Below are 23,052 nucleotides of genomic sequence, written 5' to 3'. Positions count from 1 at the left end.
TACCCCTTGACTATGTCCCATCCTAAAGTCTAGCTATCTATTGAGCTTCCTCCCCTCCTCCTACCTTTTCATCCTCTCTCTTATTTTATATGCAAGCACAAGCTGAGGGTAACTACATAATTATTTGGAGGAAGGCACTATCAAATGTGGTTGAGCTATTCTATTATACCACTTAAAACAGAGCTTATCTTTCTGATAATCTTTGACACTCTGTGGCTCTATGTCTCTTCCTACGAGTGGACAGCAACTATGTGTGTTTATTTTTTTCAATTAGGAAAGACAGATCAGGAAACTGGTAATCTTTAAACCAAGATGTGGCAAGCAAAGATGCAGAATTCCACCCTCTGAAGACTATTCAGCAGTGTACAAAGTCTGGGTTCAGTCAGTGCACAGTGATGCAGGGTAACAGTATCCTCTTCATTCCAGCCTAGTTTCCCAAACCTCAAATTTAAAGGAATGAATACTACTGGCTGGCTGCTAGAGAAGGCAGGAAAACCTGTTCCCAGTGTAACTGGCACAGATGCAGGACACACTAAACTCGAGGGCTGCATTCAACCCTCTGCTCATCAGTGATAATGATTTGAATACCAGCACCTGCCCCACATGATTTATTTCATTAGATCTCCTCTGAGGACTGCTGAGAATGGCCACTTGGTGTCTGTCAAGCCTGAGGAGGGCTTTGGAAAAGGGGATAGCGCCTTGTGGACAGAGCAACTCTGGGCTTCTCAAAGACCCCAAGCTGTTAGAAACCTCATCTTTCAAGACCTGAGAAGAAAGTTATCTTCCTTTGCTGCTATAACGAGATTAGCCAGCAGGGCCAGTGCTGCTTCCAAGTTTTAAGAAACCTACTATCAGTATGGCTTGAGGGGACACAACAGCCTCCACAGCCTCTCCCAGGTGACAGTTGCATTCCCTTTGGGCACAGATGCCACTGCACACCTGACCAGCAAGAGGGGAACTCCTGAATCCTTTGCCCTGGATTCCTAATTTGAAAGAAGGGGGAAAGGGAGAGACACAATATAAGGTGAGAAGCAGAGGATCAAAAAATGTATTGCTCTTTCCTCCTGAGGAGCCATGGCCTAAGAGGAGCCCTACAAACAGTGCTGTGCTTCAGAGAATGGAAACTCTCTGTCCAGTGGCCCAGTCACTCTCTGGGCAGCATTTGGCTTAAGATGAGAAACTACCACATCCAAAAGAACAGTCAACTCTGTTGGTATTTCTAAAAGGAGAGATAAGTTAATGAAAAATACGCGATTTTAGAACCATTTGAGTACATCCTGATTTCTTAGAGTAGTTCTCGTCTAGATAGTGTACACTAAGTGTTTTCTGCTGTATTAAGGCAAAAAAGTATACAGCTCAAATTCCTGCTCCTGTGAAATACTGTCTTCTTTCAGGGTTTGTCTCTGTACGTTTTGTAGATTGCTCTTCAAATGTTCTACAACTCTATGCTCGCAAGAGACAAGGGAAACACAAAGCTGTTCATGTTTTAAGATTAAGTATTCCATCAACAAATTTGGTGAGAGATTTAGGAGTCATGCACCTGCAGGAGTTTTATTTATTTCACCTGCAGAGACACCCCTATACAGGTAGCTGGTCTGACTTAATGGTGTTTCCACAAAAAGGTGGTCTAGGCTGCAAGGGACTAACTGGTTTGATATGCCATAGAAATCTGATCCTTTTGAAAGGAATTCTGGTTTCTTAATGTAGGCAAGCAACTGAGTCACTTTCTAGTCAAGTAAATTAGGTAAACAAGATAAAAACATATAGATACATATTCTGAAGCTATCTCCAATTTTGAACTTGGGTAAACCGAATCTCTGCTACTGGACTACTTTACCGTAATTCAGTTTATGTTTCTCTATTAGCAATATCCCTTTACAGATACCAAATAAAAACCTTTTTAAAATTGCACTCAGACAATTCCTGGAGAAGTCTCACAGACACAGCCATTAAACACACAGATCTCCTAGGAAGGCCACCTTCAGGCAGCCACGTAACCGCTCACGAGCATTCAAGTGCACCCCGATTATACACCAGGCAGACTTGAGCAGCATAATCCTCACTACAACACAAGATAAATCCTTCTCGGTCCTGCTTGGAGCTCTCAGTAAACTTAACTTAAGCCACAGCCAGAATATAATAAGCACTTTACAAAAGAAGACACATATTGATAATATCATCACAACTATCAGAAGTTTGCAATTATCTTGCTTAGGCTGCTTATAGGCAAACTACAGAGGAGAGCAAAGCTCTGCCTTTGTATCACAGATAACGATGCATTAGAAATACCTAAGCCTATTATAAAAGCATGTAAACACAGGGCACCTCATCTGGTCATCTCTGTTATTCAAGAGACTAGCCTCAGCTCTTAAAACATAAGTTTTGCACGTTTTGTTTGTTTGCTGTGTTTTAATACCAAAAGCGAGGACGAGCAGTCAGGTTACTTGTGGCTGCAGAGGCACACTCTTCCCCCAGGATCCCTGTTCCCCTCGGGGAGCGGGGGTGCACTGGCTCTCAGGGCACCCCAGAGCCGGGCTGCCTGCCGGGCCGTGGGCTTGGACGGGGAAAGGATGACACGAGGGTGCTGGATGGGACCGGGAACACCCAGGAAAGCAAATAGAGAGACAAGGAACATTGCGGAGGGGAGAAACGCACAGCTACCGGCACAGGCATGCTCTGTCCGGGGAGCCAGCTCCCCGCAGCCACCGCCAGTCCTCCGGGGGCACCCGGGACCTCACGGGGTTACGGCTGGCGCACGGAAGGTAGGGATGAGGGGAAAGTCCACCGGAGTCGCCGGTCCTCTACCCTCAGGAGGGCAGCTGAGCCGCAGTCCCCATCCGCAGCCGGCCCCGCCGCCAGCCGCAGCCGAACCCCGCGCCCCGCGGCAGGGTGGCGGAGCGGGGCGCCCCGTCGCCGCCAGCCAGGGGAGCGGGGCCGCCGTCACGCCTCCCCGGCTCCTGCTTACGTTTGTGCCGCGGGAGAGATGCGTCCTCGCCTTGTCCTCTCGGCTCCCAAATGCATTTGTATGCATTTGCCCGGGCAGCGGAGATCCGAGGGAAAGCCGGAGCCCAGCGCCGCGCTGCCGCAGGGTCAGGTCCTGTCCATGAAACCCCGAGGTCTCCGCCGAGCTCCGCGCAAGCCCGAGGGCGGCCCGCGTACGGCCCGCGGGGGCGGGCGCGGCGGCGGGGGGTGGGGTGGGGGGCGCCGGGGGCCGGCTGGCGGGGGAGCCCCGCGGCTGCCCGCGGAGTCCGGCGGCGGAGCGGCGCTGCAGCCGCCTGCCCCGGCACCGGCGGTCCTCCCCGCCCGCCGCGGTGTTAAATTTCAGCCCTGGCTGCCTGGCGATTACATCAGCAAACACGGCCCCCGGGGCGGGCCGGACCCCGGCCGCGCATGGTGCGCGCTGCCCCGCGCAGGTAGCCCTGGGCGCGGATCCGGGACGGGAGCTGGACCCACGTCCAGAGGCGGCCGGGGCGCGCAGTGCCCGGCCAAGCACCGTCCGCCCAGCACCGGCGGGGCCGGGGAGGGAGAGCGGTGCAGCGGCCCCAGGTGCGTCCAGCCCGGCTGGAAGCGGTGGGGCGGGAAGGATGCGGACAGGTGATAGCACTTAGGGCGAGAAGCGTCTTCAGTTCCCACCAGACTTCACCTGGAAGGTTTGGCAGGAAGTCGAATTAAAATGTGGGAACAGAAGAGGGGGGGAAGGGAGATGATGAAATAGTATAAAGAGAAAAAGCTGAGTGTGCTGGAGGTTTTGCATCTCGAGTATAACTGATGTCCAGTAGTCCTCTGTCTGGAAAATGTTTGAAGAGCAGATGTAATTTGGTAGCATTACAATGCCAAAAGAAATATGACGCACTTCACTGTCTTCTTCCTAAAGAGATAAAGGTCTTTTCAGCTTTAATTTCCAGTTTTCTTATCTTGTCCCAATAACACAGTCCATTGTAACTTTATCCCATAAGACATCTTCATGCAAACTGCCTGTCAAAACAAACAAGGTAGAGTTAAACAATACCAGATTTTGCAATACGCACTGTGCGGCAAACCCGTGGTCAAACCTTGCAGCCCTACTTAGGCAAAACTTCCCTTGACCTAAGCAGAAATCTGATGGTAGGATTGTGGTATTTGGCTCTTGATGGATGTTAAAGGAATGAAGATTTCACATCAGACCTGCAGCAAAGACCTTCGGGTTATAGGTAAGGTGGAGAAAGGTGACATGAAATAAAACCAAACATATTCCCAAACAGCAGAAAACAAGAGAAATGGTAACACACAGAGAAAGGTTGTGCAAGACGAAGATTTTATATTGTTATCACTGAGGATGCTCCACTCAGCTGAAAAGGACTTTTCTGGGTGATCCGAGTAGCTGCAAACATGCAAAAAAATGGGAGGAAAAAATTGTGAGGCAACCAAGAGCAAACCTAGACCAGTGAATTTTCTTGAGGCTAACAGAAGCCAAAGCTAAAGAGGGGAAAAAAAAAAAAATGTTCTTGGGTAACACATAAGGGTGTTTCAACGTTTAATTTCACACTCAAATTACTTTGGATACCTTGAATCATTCGGAATCTATATAGTCTGACTGGCTACCATAGGATTTCCTATTTACTTCACTTTTTGAAAGCCAGTGGTAAAAGCTGGCAACATTTTGCCTTCTTGTATGTACTTGCCTATGTACTTTGCATTAAATGAAGTGACAGCAAAACATGAAAATGTGTATACTCACTGAAGATACCATGGTGCCTGCCCAGGGAGGTACTGGACACTGCTGCAATAAAGTCTTCGTCAGCATTTCTGTTTTAAAACACACTCAAATGGCTTCCAACAGCTCCAGTGTTATATTTCATTTAGTTTTTGTTAGCATTAAGATGAACAAAAATGTGTACATGACAGATTGGGTTTGGAATGGTTTGGTGCCATTCCATGAAATCTATCAATCCCTTAAATAAGATGTCTTCTATACAGTAGACATACAGTTGATTTCACCACCCTTTAGGATCAGCATTAGGGCTATTACAGAGAGAATTTTGCCCCAAGAGTGACCTTGGGTAAATCCTGCCCTCACTTCAGTGCACATCAACAAGTACAGGAGCCAACCTGTAGCACATGGCGAGATGGGCTGGGGATATTATGTGCTGAGATCTCCCTTTCCAGCAGTGTTTGCACTGAAGATGGCACAAACTGAGATTCTTGCCAGCTACACGTAGAAGGTGTAAATAAGGCATTGCTGACCCTGAATATGCAGTGACTTAAAACAGTATCAAGTTTAAAAATTAGCATTGCTCGTTCCATTTTCTGTATTCGAAACTACAAAATTAAGTTCAAAAAGTAGGACCCTTTACTTCTGTTTGGCACTTTGCTCCTTAGGTCCTTGTTACAGCTGCTCCTGTAGTTGGAAGCCAGCTTTTAGGCTATTTGGGCAGGGTCCTTGGCTATTCTCATACACAGAGTCCAGGGGGCTGGGCAGGCTGTGGGGAGGCAGGGGTCAGGAAGGATTACCTCTGCCCTTCCATTTGCCCACAGCTCACATGTCTCTGAGCCACGTGTCCACAAATAGCTTGGGAATGTGCAAGGAATGCTCCTTGTTCCCTTCCCCGTGTCCCTCCACCTGGCAGCTCTTGCACTTTTTTTTTTTTTTGAGAAGTGCCTAATGTTAGTCCGCAGCCTAGTTGTTTCCCTTTAATGTTAACGCCCTTCAGAGCAGCTGAAGCTCTTAACTGAAGAAATTAGCACCATCTAACACAGATGAAGAAAGGAAATGAAAAAGCCGGAGGACACGAAATGACTTCCCCATATCAGACAGCAAGTGCGGCACTGTTGGAAATACTCCAGCAGTCCCCAACTTGTTGCCCATGACCTTGTGTTTTAGAAGAGCTCTAAATCAGTATCAGCAAAAATCAGTATCAGTTTTATTTTTCACACTTGCTCTTCCAAGTGTTCTTACAGCCTAATAAGCAAAACCCGCTATGTTTAAAGCTATCAGATTACGTGTATTTATTTCCAGAGCTATATAAAGCAGTCTGTATACTTACACACACGAAAAGACATGGTCGAGCTCCAAACATGTTAGCACTCATTGCAACACAGGGATGCTGGAGTTTCATTTCCGATGATAAATGTCTCGAGATTTCTGCCATCTCCTGTTTGACTACAGCCTATCCCTGATTTCTCTTATCTCTCCAAGTAAGCCCAAGGATTACTGAAATACAAAATTAATTCTTTCAAGATATCATTTCTTGCCTTTCTGACATTATTACAAGATCCTCTTCTGTTTGTTTTCTCCTTTTGCAGCTTTTTTTTCCCCCCTCCTTTCATGATCTGGCTCGCTCATCTGTCGCTCCAGATCACAGCTGCTGAGTTCCAACTGTGCTTTGGGGCACAGAGCAGGAGCTGCTCTTAAACAGTGTAAGAGGCAAGGAAAATGGTTCCTATCTGTGATTCTCCTTCCAGAAAATGTACAGGAGAGAGCAAGGGTTAGTATATTGCCAGAGCCTAAAAATAAAAAAATTAATAAGAATTTGAAGGAAAATGTGTGTAATAGGAATGTGAGGACTGAATGTTGGAGCCTGAGCCTTATTCCACTGCGGTCAGTAGGAGCTTTACCTTTGACTTGAGTAGGGGCAGAACAGGACCCACACAAGTCTCGTGGTACAGTCCCAGAATTAGGAATTTTTGGCAGAAGATCCACACTGCTATTGAGTTCCCTTTGGAGAACTGTTTTTCCCTGAACACCACAATATATGGTGTTAGGCTATGTACCAAAACTGCTGGAACCTAGTTCAGCAAAATTATTTAGAATTCTCTCTGTAGCAGCCAAAAGAAGTTTAACACATCGCTCCAGTTAAACGAAGTTACCAACCTATCAAATATGATTAAGAAGTACAAGAAACGGAAAGGATTACAGCACATCTTTGACAACAACTGGCTAAAATTGAAAAAAGAGGGGGCTCCAGGTCTGAAACCATTAGATATGTCTATTCTTTGTAGAAAGAGAAAGAAATTGCAATGACCAGCATCTGCCTTCTCTCTCTAGTTATGCCTATTACCTTCTGATAGAAGGAATTAGTGGGAAGTGGTGTTCTCCAGTTTTGAATGTGCCAAAAATCTGGAAATGCTTTTAAAGAGCACAGTTAATGACTTTTTGGATTAATCCTAGCCTTCTAATTTTCTACTAGTGAACTAAAGAGATAATTAACATACATAAATTTACATTCTGAAGAATTCAGAATGGAGAGGATTTTTCCGCCTTACAAGACCAACACACACAAAAACCTGTGAGGGGAAGGGGATGAGAGCAGAAAGGAGAGATGCTGTGACCAAAGGGGACCAAACTTAGAGATCTTGGCACACAGAGCAAAAAAAAGGGCACGATAGATTCAGGACTGACAAAAGTGCCAAGCCACAAATGACCATATACACTAGTGAGGTTCCTTAAGATACTTAGTTAAAGCAAACGAGGGAATATAACCAGCCAGGAGCGAGAAACAGAGAGCTCCTCAGTGAACCACACGACAGAGTAAAGGCTCCAGACCACAAGGCTCCAGTGGCTCCAACTGAGAAAGGTGTCTCCCTGAAGCCAAGATACTTGCAATTGTTTACAAGACCAGGTATCATCCATTTTAGAAAGTCACTACTATAGCAGAGATCTACTATAAAGAAGGATGAAAACTCTCATGAAGAGAGCTGAAACGGGTGACTGAAGCAAAGACTTCTGGAGGAGCAACCCCACACCCAGCAGCTGAAAAGCTGTGAGGTCTTGTTCCAGTGATGGCAGAGCATATGCCATACCAAGAATGCAGAGAAACCTAGCCAAACACACAAGAAAATATTAAAGGAAGAGAGAAGCCTGAGAAACAGTTATTAGGAAAGTAATAAGGGAATGGAAAATACGAGAGCTAGAATGAATGCAACATGGGAACCATGGGAACAGCTCACCAAACGAGAAGACTCCAATTACCAGATAGGCCCAACTGCCAAGCAAGCAGCACAGTGAATTCCCATCTCAAAGAGGGGCTCTGGAGTCTAAGAGCAACTGGTGAAAGAAAAAACAGAAAAGGAGATAGAGTAACCCAGTGACTTTAATTTTTATCCCATCATTGATGCAGTGTTTTGCCATCCAGGCAGGAAGCGGAGACACCCACTCATACAGGCAGGAAGATGGATTCAACATGAGATATTTTCTGGGATACTCGTTGAACTGAAAATCCCCTCATAGGTGAAGTCTGTAAATGTGGCTAAGAGTTCGTATTCCTAGGACCAAATTACCACCTCTACCAATGTGTGCTGAGAGAGACACAGAGAGTAAGACAGGCCTCACTGGCTACATTTAACAAGGATTCCATCACCAGAGTGCTGCCTATGACCTCCTGCCATGGGCATTCAGCAACCTCAGTGGGGTCCCCCACACCGGGGCTTCTCCAGCAGGTCTCCCCAGAGCATCCTGCCCATGACAGGAGCCCTCCCCAAAGGGTCCTGGTTCTCTGTCATTGTATATAACTTGCTCTGTCTCCATCACTAAAAGGAAGCAAAAGCCTATTTTTGCAATAAATAAAAAACGGTGTTGTTCTATGTGAGAAACCACTAGTTCATAGCACCCAAGGACACTTAACCTCCTCGATAGTCCTCTGCCACGCCCTTTCACATTGGAAGGATGGGTCAAAAACCCCTTAGAGACATCTTCTAGGACATTTTTCTGCAGTATTCCCTGAAAACTACTCTCTATAACAGAATAAAAATGGAGACGATTTGGTGTGAAACTGTCGGCACTCATATGGCGCGCTCAGCCTACTTGCAAATTCTCATCAACACTAAAAATTGCTCACACATCTGGAAGAACCAGTGCAGTCATCTGACAAGTATTTCATTCCCAAGCCACAGAGAGCTCTGCATTAGGCTCGTAGTTTTTAAAGACTTTCTTTTCTTAGCAACTGTGGGAGATGCTTCATTCCACAGTTCATTAGTCCTAGAAAAGTCTCTCTTGACCATCTCTGCTTCCAGCCCTGGGGCTGAGCAGGTTTTCACCATGGTGCCCTGCAGCCAAAAAAAATGTGTTCCCAGATATTCCTTCTGCAGTAACCAAAAAACAGATTGGATTTGCTTCTGCAAAATTCACTTCTGGCAACAGGAAGGTTAGGTTGCAGAAGCCTCAGTCCTCCACTTTCTCATCAGATGAGAAATGAGCTACTGATGCTCAGTAGTTAACACCATGTTGAATCTCTGCCTCGGAATGAGAGGACTTACTCTCACATTTAAAATCTTGTCAGAATTTTCTCCCCAATTATAGAAGCAGAAAATTCCATAAGACTCTAGTTTATGACCTTGCCACAAGAACTCCATTTTCCCTGCCCAAGCTTTGAAAGAGAGTGAAATAATGCCATAATACTATGAATACTTATGAACTCCATCTTTGGGAAGAGAGAAATTCAATCACAAAAACATAAATAATTTGACCAACTTAACATAGTTATCTCAACCATTATCAAGAAATGATTGCTCTGATATGTGAGAAAGTTTCCTCCAACTTCCCACCAGTTCTCACTAGTGGTTTTTAAATATTCTGAGTCTGTTAAGACATGGCATACCTAAATCATGCAGAACAATGCAGTAATTTAAATCTGACATTGTTGATGACATTCATCAAAACAGGAGTTTCCAGACTCAGTAGGTATTACCAATATCAATGAAAACAGAAATTGCAATATTTCCCACTTTCATTTTTCACATAAGTCAGTCATCATTGGACTTCTTCAGAACTTTTTAGCTTCCAATAAAGGAAAAAAAAAATGGGCTTATTATTGTTTGTTTTCTTGGGATCTCTGGATTTAAGAAGAGAGCCAAAAGTATTGTCAAGTACAACATGGTATTTTTGTACGATGAGCATTTAATTTCCAAATTGAGAGTTTTAGACTAGGTGTGTATAATGGCAGGAAAAGTTTTCTATAGAAAAAGACACTTAAAGTAGATTACTTTTTCTGAAAATACCAGACAGATGAATATGCATAATCCAAGACCAAAACACATTGGCACTAACTTCAATGCTGATATTTTTACAATAGTAATATAATTATTTTTTGTAAATCCCTTACAGCTGTACCACCAATATAGCATAGTCGTTTTAACAGGCTATTTTCATCACCTTATTTTTAGAGATGAAATTTTGATCCTGTTCTTCAGTTATTTAAAATTGATTAGATATGTCAGCAAGAACTACTACTTTAAGAAAAAGATAATTTTATTATCTCAGTGATACTTTCGAGGAAATGGTGGTGTTTGCAGGAGCACTAAGAGACCCATCACTGCTGTCAAACCATCATCAAGTAGTGGGAAGAATCCCAGTGGCACCAAAGCTGCTCGTTCTGCACTATGGGATTTTATGCACTGAAATTACTTCACTTGGCAGTCCGGCAGGAAAAAAGGCAAATCTTCATTTTGCATAGCAGCAGGTAACATATTACTCCAAATTCGTAAATAATTTAACCAAATAGTTATCAGAGAAATATTTCATAATGCTGACAATCGCTTCCTTATTGATGTTAGGGGATTTATTTTCCATTCTTTCCTGTGTCTCTCCAGTTCAGCTGCTTCCTTCATTTGACAAACTTCCATAAAGACACTGAAGAAAAAGATACCAGAAAGCATTTGGAAGAGAGAGTGTTTACAAAGTATATAAATAGACTGTGCTGTATCCAGAGTAATTAGTTGTAAGCAAAGTACTAGAAAATGTGGAGGACTTACAAGTATGCCAGACAACTGAAAATCCAAGATTTATACAGATGTTAGGGATAGGTTGCATGCTATATGCATATAGGATAAATGCCACTGCATAATCTGAGGGCAAAAAGTAAGCCATGGACTACATTCAGACCAAATGCATGTAATACAGCTGAAATATCAATTGTGCCAGATGCTAATTTAGCTCATGACCCTAAAAATGCATTTCTGCAATCTTACACACAATGTGCAAGGCAGGATGTGTTTTTCCAGAGTATTTACTGAAAACTGATTCTGAAAGAAGAGCCTTAAAAACCTTAGAAATCTTCAGAACTTCGCTACTGCAAATACAGCTTCTGGGGAGAATTATTTAGAAAAAGAACAGTAAGCATTTAAAATATACCTCTTTCCTATTCTGTAAGCAGCAAGTTTCCAGTGAAAAATCCTGGCCCTCCTTGACCCCTGCTGTTATGTTTTAAAAATTAATGGACACCAACAGATCAATGTTTATTTCAGACAGGGAGTTTTTGGCTGAGCTGTAGCTAGTGTCCTTGGCGTGGTTTAAGTAGCAGATCAGAATGAATCATCTACTTTGGTAATACTGTGTTATATTTCTGTCTCTAGTTTAGAGAAGTAATGTGTAGCAAGGGAACATTTAAGGATTCGGTCTCCAGTTTGGGAGACAATTATGTGTACACATGCTGTAATAGGCAACTACAGTCCATTAAACAGCAGCAACTCTGAACTCACACACTCCATATGCACCACTCGGTTAATTTGCCTCCTGTAGTTTGAAATGTCAACTATTCCTCCCACCTTGTGTTTCCCAGAAGAATAATACAGAACAAAACCTCCTCATAATTATATCAGTCAAACCATTCTGTTTTTCTAAGAGTCTGACTGCATGATACCAACAGGAGCCTGCAGTGCTTTCTGGCTGCAGAGAGAAGTGCTCGCAGTGCAGGGGGTGCGTTACCCTCCAGCCCTCAGCACCACTCATTTTTTTCTAAGCAGAGTATCAAACGCATGCAAAAAACCCCCATAACAAATACTGATAGTTGCAATAATATATGGCGATTATCTCAGATACTCGATGGTTTTTTTGGGCCATTAAGATCCCTTCTTGCTCTCAAATGCACTTTTTGCAGAGGCACATTCAGAGCTTGAGGTAAATCTGGCAGCTGGAGACAGGTGCTGGCTGTACTGTTGGTCTCTGAATTGCTGACTTCAGTTAGGCGCTATCAGTGACACTGTAGTACTCCATGGGATGCAATACCTATGGTCTGGTTTCACCTCATTCAGTGGCTTCATCTCCCCCAGAAACTGCTCTCAATAGTGATAATATCACATAAATATACTATAGAGGAGTCTGGCCCCTTGCAAACTTGCATCTGTATTCTCTCTCTACCATAGCGCTATAGCATGGAGTTTCTTAACATAAGGTTGCTTCCTTCCCAGTCTGCTGTTGTTGTGTAGTTCCAAGTGCTGTAAATGCAGAAAGCTTCATGGATGGTGGCACTTCAAGTTCTTGTCTGGGTGATGTTTCAAATATAAAGGGGTAAAATAAGTATTTACAATTAAATAAGTTTTAGGGGATCAGTTTTAGTCTCTCAGTAGAGCAAAGTAGAACAAGTCAAGCCATGCTCTGGAATGATACTCAGAAATATAGCCCATCCTTTACAAGTATTCTTTTCAACAAGAGTGGTTAGGAATCCTTCATTTTTGTCTAAACACGACATATTCATGGCTCCCTTGTTTCAATGATGAAAGATCAGATTTAAGTTGTCTCATTTTAGACTTTTCCCAGGGAAAGCCTACCACAAAATAAATTAGGAGAGCCAATGGGAGAATAAAAGTTGTGTGTTTTGATGCCTCAGAGAGGAGCCTGGATGTCGTGCGGAGCCAGAGGTACCACGTGCTGCCCCTGCCTTGCCATCCCCATCACAGGCCGTTGCGGGGTACACAGCTGCCTCCCCAGGCGAGGAAGCAGGACAGGTGTCCGTCCCTCCCCACATTCACCACCTGCAGACAACCCTCTGCAGCAGCCCAGCCTGGGGATGCAGACCGAGGGACTATGCACACTGTTCCAGCATTCTAAGCTGACAGTAAAACACTTCAAGCTGCAGATTTTTTAGCAGCTCCAGCTCCTTGTAAGCAGCTACCCTGAAACATATTAGCCTGTTTTACTTGAAGTTTAATCAAGGTGGGCAAACATCCTCTTTTCTCCAATATTTCTACCTGCAAAAAGCTACCTACTGCTTTCACATATACAAATATTTAAGGAACAATTTGCAGCCTACAATGTTCTTTTCAAACAGACAGGTTTTAACTTGTTTTCCGCAGGGACATCTCACAGGGGCATGTCTCAGCTCTTTTGCAGCTTCATGTACAAATATTTACAATAAACAGCAACAGCCCATGAGGGGAGTGTAAGGTCGGCATTTCCTGGTTGTGCTTTGGATTTAAGCTCAATAAAACCAAGGAGACATAACTACTTCTTCATTTCTTTGCGCCATCATGACTGAAGTAGTAGCTGCCAATACATTATCAGCAGCCACATCTAAATCTAAAACTGAGTGCATTTCAGGGCAAGAAGATTCACAGACAATTGTGGTGAGATATTTGTGTGCCTGTGACAGGAATAGGAAAAGAGTCCTAAGAAACCATGGGAGGAAAAAAACTAGCATGACAATGCCATCTGTTGAAACACCTTCTTTTGGAAGATCTCAGAGGTCATCTAAGTATGAATATTTATTGAAAAGATACTCTGCCACCTTTGATTTCTCAGGTACTAAGTTTTTACAGATATGTTGTAGTTCAATGTGACTGCTTTCAAGAATGGTTAATTCCACTGTTAGGTGTTACTCTGTACTGAAATAACCTTTCAGGCCTTCTTTGCACACTTGTCATGCAATCGAAGAAAAATTGTAAGAGTAAGTTTGCCCCAAACCTTCAAAAGGTTAGTTAATAGACTCCATAGCTTTATACAAACAACTTCAAAACCTTCTAAATCTGGAAGATACATGCTTCACTTGGAAGTTAGCAGTGTCACATGTAATTAAGAGGGCAGAAATCTCCTTATGAAGAAACAGAGTTTCTCACCCTGAATCTGACACTGTTTGCTTTCGCAGGGAGAACAACGCCTGGACAGTTCACTCCCAGGACCCTGCAGCCAGGGCTGCTTCACACCTTCCTCGTGTGAGGATCTGGAGACAGAGGGACTGCACCCTCAGCAGCTGCTGGGTTGAGCTCTGTTTTCACCACAGAAGAACCTCACCTATTCCTCACTCTGAACCAGGACCTTCCCTTTGCTGAAGACAAAAGTTGCATATGGGAAACAGCATGGAGAAAACCCCACTAGTGACCAAAATATCTCAGTCCTTAAAGATTCAGAACTGTATCAGGCCGATATAAAAGCAGAAATGGGAAAACTTGAGTATCATCGTCTCATACCTTGCTTCATCTTGGACTGCTTTGGGTGAAACAGATGTGGTGGGTTGTTCTCAATGCCAGCCTGCAAGTACAGCCCATTGAAGAATACTTCTTCAACCAACAAGTGACCTTAACGAGAAAAATAGAAGGAAGTATTGTCGTTCTTTAAAATACATTTGTAAATGAACAAAAATTCTTTGCATCTGGCATTTTAGTTTATCAAACAGGTACTTTTCATTTTTTGCTAAGATATTATGTCCATAATAGACATGCAAAAAATGATCCAACAAAAACAGTTGACATCTATAAAGCATATTAAATATTGATGTCTGGCTTGGGACTTGGACAGAAGTGAACTGGTGACAAAGCAAAGGAATCATCTCAAAGAATGTTAAATAGTAAAAACCACCAGAAAGTATCTAGCATAAATTACTTTTCCATTTCATTTCCTGATTCAACAATCTTTTTAAATGAATGAATGCATCTTCTTGATGAGTTTTCCAGCCTTGTTTTTGAACAGGAAATGGAAAAGACTGTGGTTCATGCATTAAAAGCAAGGAGAAAGCTGTGTAAGCTTTATCATGTTTCCTCTTCATTCTAGGTAACGTTGAACTCTGACTTTCTTGTAGGAAGCTTATTGGAATGGACAATTATTACAGATATTCTGAGAACAGCAACAGATTTTGGCTGGTGACCTTTGCACTGATTATTTATGGAAAAAAAAGTAAAAGGAAAAAAGTATCTATGCAAGTACTATAAATAAGCCCAGGAAACGTGACATATTTGGGAAGAACATGAAGAGAAAATGTTTGACTGACAGTAGACAGGACTAAACCACATCTTAGTGTATATTTTCCATGATCGAACACTGCTCAAAGGGCCAGGTGCAATAGGAAGCTTGTAATGAACAATTAATAAACACTTTGCAGCAAAGAATTTCTACTGTGTTTGGGGGGCAATGTGTGTACACGTATATGTTTCCCCTCTTTTATCTAGCTCTCAAAACCAGATTAAGTGATAGGTCTCTTTCATTATTACAAACACGACTTCCACATCCGAGTGTCCATTAGAGGGAGAGTGAAGCTGGTTCCAGTGACCATATCTCAGGACAGCACCATTGCACTTGAACATCAGGACTTTGGGTACCCCAGTATTGCTTTAGCAGAAAACACCATTATTCATGCTTCTAACTCCCCTTCATATTCATGTAAAGCAGCCTTACCATAAATGAGAACCAGCCCCAGATGTGTTTACAGGAAATACTATATGGGAAAAATGCATAGCCCTACCAATATAGAAACCTTTCCTCTCTCCATCCATTTTCAAACCTGAAATTTTCCTTAGACGTATAAAGACACATATAATTAAGGATACTGAGCTGGCTGTAGGGATGCAAATGTAGCCATGCTCTAAGTTAGGCCATTGAAACAGAAGTGGCAAGACAGGCCACTAATCAAGAAGAAAACCATTTATAGAAGGAAGGAAGGAAGGAGGGAGGGAGGGAGGGGGCATGGCATGTCTGCCCACCGATCAAGCAGTGGCCTTGCACCTGCAGCGGGCCCCATTACAGAAGTGACACATTCTCCTCCTTGCAGCATCCCCAGAGTCTTTGCCCAGAACCTGCCTTCACTCAGGTGCCCTTGGCAAGGCTTGGAGGACAGGAAGAAACAGCTTTTGCATTTGGACAGTATGATCAGGGGCTCATGTATTGCTGAAATGTCATATCCACAGCTTCCCAGAGTCTTACAGACAGCAGAGAGATCACAGACAGGGCTTAGGCTCAAGTGCAAGACTTACTGAGTTCATACAGTAGCTTGGGGGAAAAAGGGCATCACTGGCATATACATTTTCACTGCAGTACAACCTGTTTTAAATTACCTTGTGTTTTGTTGCAGGACAGGAGTTTGCAGAGTGGGAGCTCCCCCAGGTTTGTGATGAGGAGTCACCAGCCCCTCGGTGCGTAGTCGTAGGGCTGTGGCCTGCAGTGTGGTCCCGCTCAGCACCCGCACGTCTGCCAGGCTCCAAATACATCCAGTATGTCACTACTTTTAAGTGAAATTCCATTGCATAGCAGTCACTATATACAGCTACAAAGAAACCACGTGTGCAGCCCTCCTGACACAGACCTGGCGAGTCTCACTCAGTGAGAAAGCAGAAATTGTAGATGTTTGCCAGTTTCCTCCTTTACACAGGTGTCAATGGAAGCTGACAGGGGCAGTGGAAAACAAAGCTGAGAGAGCTTTCAGCTATTTCTTTTACATAAAAACCTCTACTATGCAGCTGTCCCAAAGTTTGCAACATTTGAAGAAAATCGGTAGGGATGAAAGAGGAGCTCTGTGCAAGTTTGCTGTGAATCCTGGGTTTGCTCCTGTTCCAGGAGTAAATCAAACACTTACAGTGAACACTAAGAGACACACCAGGCAGCCACGGGATACTGGTTTCAGTACACTGGACCTTCTGGAAGGGCAAGTCTTTTCTGACCGGTGGCACAGGCAACATTGGGATATTTGTCTCACAAAGCATTTTTAAACTGGTTAGACGTGAAAGAGCAGGCACTATCCCAGGGGAAATAGGAATGGAGGCACATTGTTGGATTGCACACCGAATAAAACATTTTGCTCTCTTCCATGCACGCTTTGCCACTTCCTGAAGGCCTTGCTTTTTCAAAGCACTAACTTGAGGGCAGTTCTGATTAAATCAAAAGCAAAGCAAAGCTGCGTTTCTCCCCTGCCTGAAGCCCGACAGGGAGCAGATGACCGCAGAGCAGTTCTGGGGACACCTCCTGCCGGCCGTGATCTCCCCGCTCCTGGGGCTGCCCCTGCACAAGCCCACGACTCCGCACCTCTCCCTGTGCCCACCCAAATCTCCGCCATCCATGGCTGTGGCTGCACCCTCGTCCAAAAGCCTCCAGTGCCAGACATGGCAGGTGGCACAGAACAGGGCAGAAACCCACCATTTAGCTCATTTCCTCCTATGTCCGGCACAGGTAACTCTGGGTCAGTCCTATTTGATTCCCCACACTGCAGGGGAGAATAGTGTGCTTGGACACCTTTGTGGGAAGACAATCAAAGGCACGCATTACTTACCTAGAAAGGCCATCTTTAAGTAAACTTTTTACAATGCGAGTTGTCATTCAGGACAAAGCCTCCTTTCACCAAAACACAACATTTAAGGTCGCTCCACTTCCCTTAGAGTTCCTCTTTCTCCAAAGATCACACACCTCCTTTCTTATGTTACCAAAATGATACTCCCAGAACAAGGAAGTAACACAGCAGCCATGCCAAAACAGTGGGAATGCTTTCCTATAATGCAGTTTCTTACTGAGTGATGAATTTAAAGGAGGATGAAGTAAATTCACTCTTGTTTTATTCTCTGCAGTGGGGGAAAAACAGAATAATGTCACTACTCCAGAGTCAGCAGATTAGTTATTCTGCCATTCTTCATTGATTCTTTTCCCAACCTTTTCAAAACTATGAGAGATATTTTTATTACCAGCTCAGTGAATGAAAATACTGCCAGTGGTGAGCAGAGATGAAAGCTAACACTATTTAATGAGCAGTCCCAAGATTCTCTTAACGCACCTACGTGCCTGTGTTTCAACTCGTTTGCTACAGATTCAGCAGGGCAAGTCCAAATACCCTGCCATTAAATGCTGCCTATTCTGTTACAACAGTATGGAGGAAGGCAAAAGATGTGCCTCACAAGGCCATGGTGTCAGTCTGTCTGCCCCTCCACAGTGGACATGGCGTGAGACAAGATGGGAATACTCTGCAACATGCCATGCTCTCACCAGATGTTCTCAGAGTTGTTTCTGGTCTAAAATTTAGACATGACCTTTAGAGGTTTCCGTCAAAAGTTGTAAAAGCTCATTAGTGTTTCTTATCAGTTTGCTGAATAGAGTTTGTGATCTTACTACTGAGTAAAATTACATTATATAAAAGATATTCCTTTGTCAGTCTCAGCAGCCAGTTTGGCCTCATGTGGCTATCAGCTTTCCAAAACAAACCAAGAACGTCTTGCTTTTAAAGACAAGAAGGTATGTGTTTTCCTACATTGTATTTGCTCAAGTATATTCCATATTTTTAACATGGCAAAGAAAGTACTAAATGTATCAGAATGCTCTCAGCTCCCCAAAAGCTGAGCTGTTTAGCACCTAAAAATGTAATGGAGATAGCGCGATAAATCTGGAGAAAGCTTTAAAATATTTAAACTAACTCTCAGAATGATGCAGGTTGAGGCAAAGGCACTTTGGATGTGAAAAATGAGGACCTTTTTCAGCAGGCAGAATTCCAAATGCTTTGCCTGTTGGCACAAAGCCAGATCACTCTGATACAGGAGGATTTTGGGGAATGGCCCTGACCCTGTGCATCCCCCTCAGCACATGGAGTCTGCGCTGGAGACACAGACACACCTCGATTTCTCCCACTAGAGAAGAGTTTCAAGCCAGATTGCTGGAATTCAGTTGTAATGCAGAACTCAGCTCTGTGTGGTGCAGCACAACCGATTTCTGTGATGCAAACTCAGGGTACAAAGTCACCCAGTGCCAGAACGGGCAGAAAGAATTCGTTTCCACCTAGCAGCCATTTGCTATGTGCCAAGGTAGTTATAGGGAAGGATTTGGAAACATCACCGTGAAATGCATTTTATCAGTTGGACCTTTTTTTTTTTTCCACTTTTCACCAGCTACAGAAACTGAAGTTTATCTTTAAATTTCCTTTCACAAATATCCTACAACTGACAGAGAGGAATAAACAGTGCATCACATGAGCAGTGGCGCAGCATACACACCAGGAGTGTACAACTCTTTCCGATGTTTTCCAAAGTTGTACAACAAAGTAACAATGCTGGTTTTCTTCCCTTATTCTACACCAAGACTATGAGAGAGAAAGGACAGTAAAAAAGCCCAAGCACGCAACTGCAATCACAAGTTTATGTACCAACATTTTGCAATATTAACACATGTGACTACAGCTACAGTCACATACAGTGTCAGAGCACTGAGACAGCAAAACGACATATTTAACTGCACAGGATGAGTTTCTATATATTCACCTGTGAATATCATATTAGAGAAAGAAAGCAGTGCGAAGGAACCACATAATGACTCAAAGCCCTCATCCACAGGGAAGACCTGCATTAGGAGCTGCATTCAACCAACATCAGAAACTGCAGTATAAAACACATGCATTTCCCTCCAAGAAATTTAAAAAAAAAAATCCCAACATCATTCTACAAAGTCTCAACATTGTCAAAACATATTGACCCTACTAAGCATGACACTCCATCCACAGCATGTAATAGCAGCCTTACTTAGACATCACATCTTGTAGAGACACCCAAAATAGCTACCTAGGGCCAGCATCACCCAGCTGAAGAGCAGCGTTTCTGCAGAGCAACATCTCAGCAGCCTCCTCCAACAGCAAGGGGGCCACCTCAGGCCTGGCGATATATAGCAAAACCAGGTGATTGTTTGGGACTGTTTGCTGTAATTAGAGAAAACACCTCTCACCTGGAGCTTTACCCAGGGCTTCTGCTGAGGCTGTTTCTCATATAGAGGCCCATAATGTATTTAATTATCAGTCGATATTTGATGTCTTATTCATATCTGCGTTATTTATGTTTTTCTGGCTTATTGAACAGCAGCCCACATACAAGGGGGTATGGGGAAGACAGCCATGACTCCATTAAAACCGTAGCACCGTCAAAAATTGCTACCATGGGGTTAAAGCCTTTACCCAAGCACTCAACTTCCATTTCCCCAGCTTTTTGGGGGTGGAAGAATATATATATTTACATTTCTTTTGAACCTCTAAATCAAGCTGGAAGGTGTTCAAGTGCCCAAGAGCACTTTATTGTAGCTGCAGGGGGATAGGAAATTTGCATACACATTCCTGTTAATATGAGTAAGCAAGAAACGCAGGCAGAAACTCCACTTCTGCATAAAGAACATCCATCTTTCTGCTAAAGTGATTTATGAGGTAAAACCATCTGCCTATAAGAACCTTTTGAAGTAGAGTCAACAATTGTTAATAAAGCAGCTATTTAGAGGGATGGATAAATACGTCGATGTAAGCAGGTGCAGCTCTGTTTCAGCCCACAGCATGAATACACCCTATACCAATGGGCAACGCGGGTCATTCTAAATGGTACCTTACAAAGTAGGTTTAGAATTATATCTGATATTGGGCATCATCGCAATATCTTCCAATATGATACATGTTTTGGTACTGGTGGTTTTCTGAGACCCACAGAAATAAAAAATGCTTCTCCTGAACAAAGTACGCTGTGCTGTGCTGTACTGAATGAGAGCAAAAAAAGGTCCTGCTGCATGTCCTCCAGTCCTGGGTTTGCTAAGCTAAACCGAGCCTGAGGCCAAAATAGGGCAATTGTTTGATAACGCAGGTTGGTCTCACTAAAGGTGACATCGTTACTCAAAACGTAATTTACCGAGGAGATCCCTCTACTGACAGGCCACTGTGCAGTGTTCCATAAAACCTGAAACACACGCTGTACAAAAGAAGCTGTGCCCAAACCTTTTTTTCTTGGATCTTTTTGCACCTGTGCATTGAAAAAGCATGAGAATATTTCATGCCAGGATGTTACCAGCTTGTCCCCAGACGTGGTCTATCTGCGCGAGTCCTCCTCCTGGCACCAGCCACCTCGGGGTGCGATGGCGCTGAGCAGGCGCAGGCATCAGCTGGCTCTGCGCTGCCCACAGGATGCCTTTCCACGCCAGCTGAGATTTACAGCGTGTATGCGACTGCCAGCTACAGACCCGATAATAACTAAACACCCGCTTTTCACCTCTTCAGGTGAAATGGGTTAAGTCCAAACGTTCAGCTTTCACTTTTCCACATTCTAGAGCGCATAAATACACACCAGATGTGTGTGAGAGGGGATGAACTCCTGTCAGACTGAGAAAAGCTGCGCCAGAGTCTGCCTTAACATTTCCTTAACTTGGGAGCATCTCTCCTAAGTGTGGTACCTCAAAGATGTATGTCGCTGCAAGCTGTGCCCTTTGGGACTCAGCCTCCTGGAACTAAGGCACAAATAAATTTAAAAGTCAAATACAAAAGACAGAAGCAATATGAACGCTTTAACTCAAGAGAAGAAGAGATCAGAGTCTTGCCTCAGCAAGATGTTCATGGTAATTTCATACATCATTCTGCTGTCAGTAATTATTAATGAATAGTATAAAGTATGTGAATTTTTGGGTTGTTTTCTCACAGTCTTACACTTCTTTTTAGTTAGTTACAATCTGTCCGGTGAAATTAACTTTGTACTCCATATCAGAGGACTCAGTACATTTACAGTTACTAATGTCTGTTTGGAGGACCACATTTTTAAGTATCTGAAGATTGTAGCTGGTTTTTTTACCATTTTTTTTTTGAAAACTGGTTTTTTCCACCTCAGAAATGAAACATTTTTCTCTGTTTATCTTCACAGGCTACAAAACTCTTAAGGGATTTCTTCTGCTGTAAAGTTTTGTGTCAAGGGAACATGTGTCTTTTATTTTGAGAAACTTATATTGAGGTATTGTGCCATGCATGAGATTTTATTCTCAAAAAAATAATAGCTAATAAATAAAAAAGTGCTCTAAACATAAGATTAAATCATTGAAGTCAGTAAGAGCATAAACAGAAGCTGATTTGTGATGTTTATCAGAGAGTTGTTACTAATACCAACTGATCTGCAAAGCTCCACAGAAAAATTTACCCTGAGTTTTGTAATTTTTTGTTATGATTTTGCTGAAAATCAGCTGTATTTACATATAATGCACAGTGCAGGTAGCAAACCTTATTACCAGAGGATACACTTAGTTAATCAGAAGTACTCCAGAAACACTATCAGAGTGCCTTTATTTGACTGAGTCCAGCTGGGAACATATTTTAGGAATAAGATTTGCAGCTAATTGGCAGCAGCTTAAACTCTCTGAGAAAGGTTCCTCTGCACAGAAGGACATAATCCACATCCATAGAAAGTCGTATTTGACTTACAGATGCAGCTCCATCTTGAAGACAAGCTGCCGCTGACTATTTCCAGCGGAGCTGGAGCTGAGCCATCTGCTGTCACACAACCACCCCTTGGCTTGAAGCCTTTTGGGACAGAGCCCGGGCTGGTCGTTCCTCCTGCACATGGGGACACGCCGGTAGTGCCACTGCTGAGAATCCTCTCACAGCAAGCCGGTCACTTTTCTTACATAAGACTTCTAAACAAAATAAGCTCTCTTAGTAAAATAGCATTTACTGGAGCCATCAGCTTATGCCAGAGACAGCAGAGGCAGTTTTTCCTTTACTGGCAGAGGTGTATTTCTACTGGCCCTTTCTATGAGTTGATGTGTTATCAAGCAGTGTCTATGCAGCATAAACAACTGCGGGAACTGACTGACTCCTAGCTGATATAACAGTTGAATTTTTAATAATAATCTAGTAGGACTTTTTAAAAATCACATGTGAATAAGAGGGAAGCTGAGCTTTTGTTTCACTTGAGGGGATAAGAGGGCCAGCAATTGGCTTTGAAAAGCCAACAGTGAGTAAACTAGGCACACAATTCAGAACAAATAAACATGGAAATTTTCTGATATTTTTCTATAAGTGGTTTTTCAGGCTACCTCCACAGTGAGTGTTGATCCAATGCTTGTCGGCAAGTGTTTCTACACAGTTTCTGCTGTCTTCCTGCAGTACCTGATGATGGTGGCACTTGTAGTGGCCAGACTTACGGGGTTCAGTTTGATTTTTCTGCCTACACTCCTGCTGGACTTACCATTGCTGTTTATACATCACGTCTTTGTGCAGAGCGTGCTTCCTCCATACTGTTCTCACTCAGAAAGAAATGGGAGACTGTTTGGACTGAGGTTGTCCAGAGGTTTCACTTTTCCAGGTGGTGCAGAGCTTTGCTTTATTGTAAAATAATTTTTTT

General features: G+C 43.4%; 1 protein-coding gene across 1 annotated transcript in view; it reads right to left on the bottom strand.

The window, feature by feature from the left end:
• The window catches only part of COL24A1 (collagen type XXIV alpha 1 chain), a 144,167-nt gene extending 141,011 nt beyond the window's left edge, over positions 1-3,156 (bottom strand). The window contains exon 1 of the mRNA XM_065656280.1: positions 2,966-3,156. Coding sequence (XP_065512352.1) covers positions 2,966-3,021 — 56 coding nt within the window. The 5' untranslated portion in view covers positions 3,022-3,156. The remainder of the gene's footprint in view (positions 1-2,965) is intronic.
• Positions 3,157-23,052: the final 19,896 nt, after the last annotated feature.

Source organism: Caloenas nicobarica, chromosome Z, assembly GCF_036013445.1.
Source record: "Caloenas nicobarica isolate bCalNic1 chromosome Z, bCalNic1.hap1, whole genome shotgun sequence".
Classification (NCBI taxonomy): domain Eukaryota; kingdom Metazoa; phylum Chordata; class Aves; order Columbiformes; family Columbidae; genus Caloenas; species Caloenas nicobarica.
Note: the sequence above shows the minus strand (reverse complement) of the source record. Positions and strands in the feature narration are given on the sequence as shown.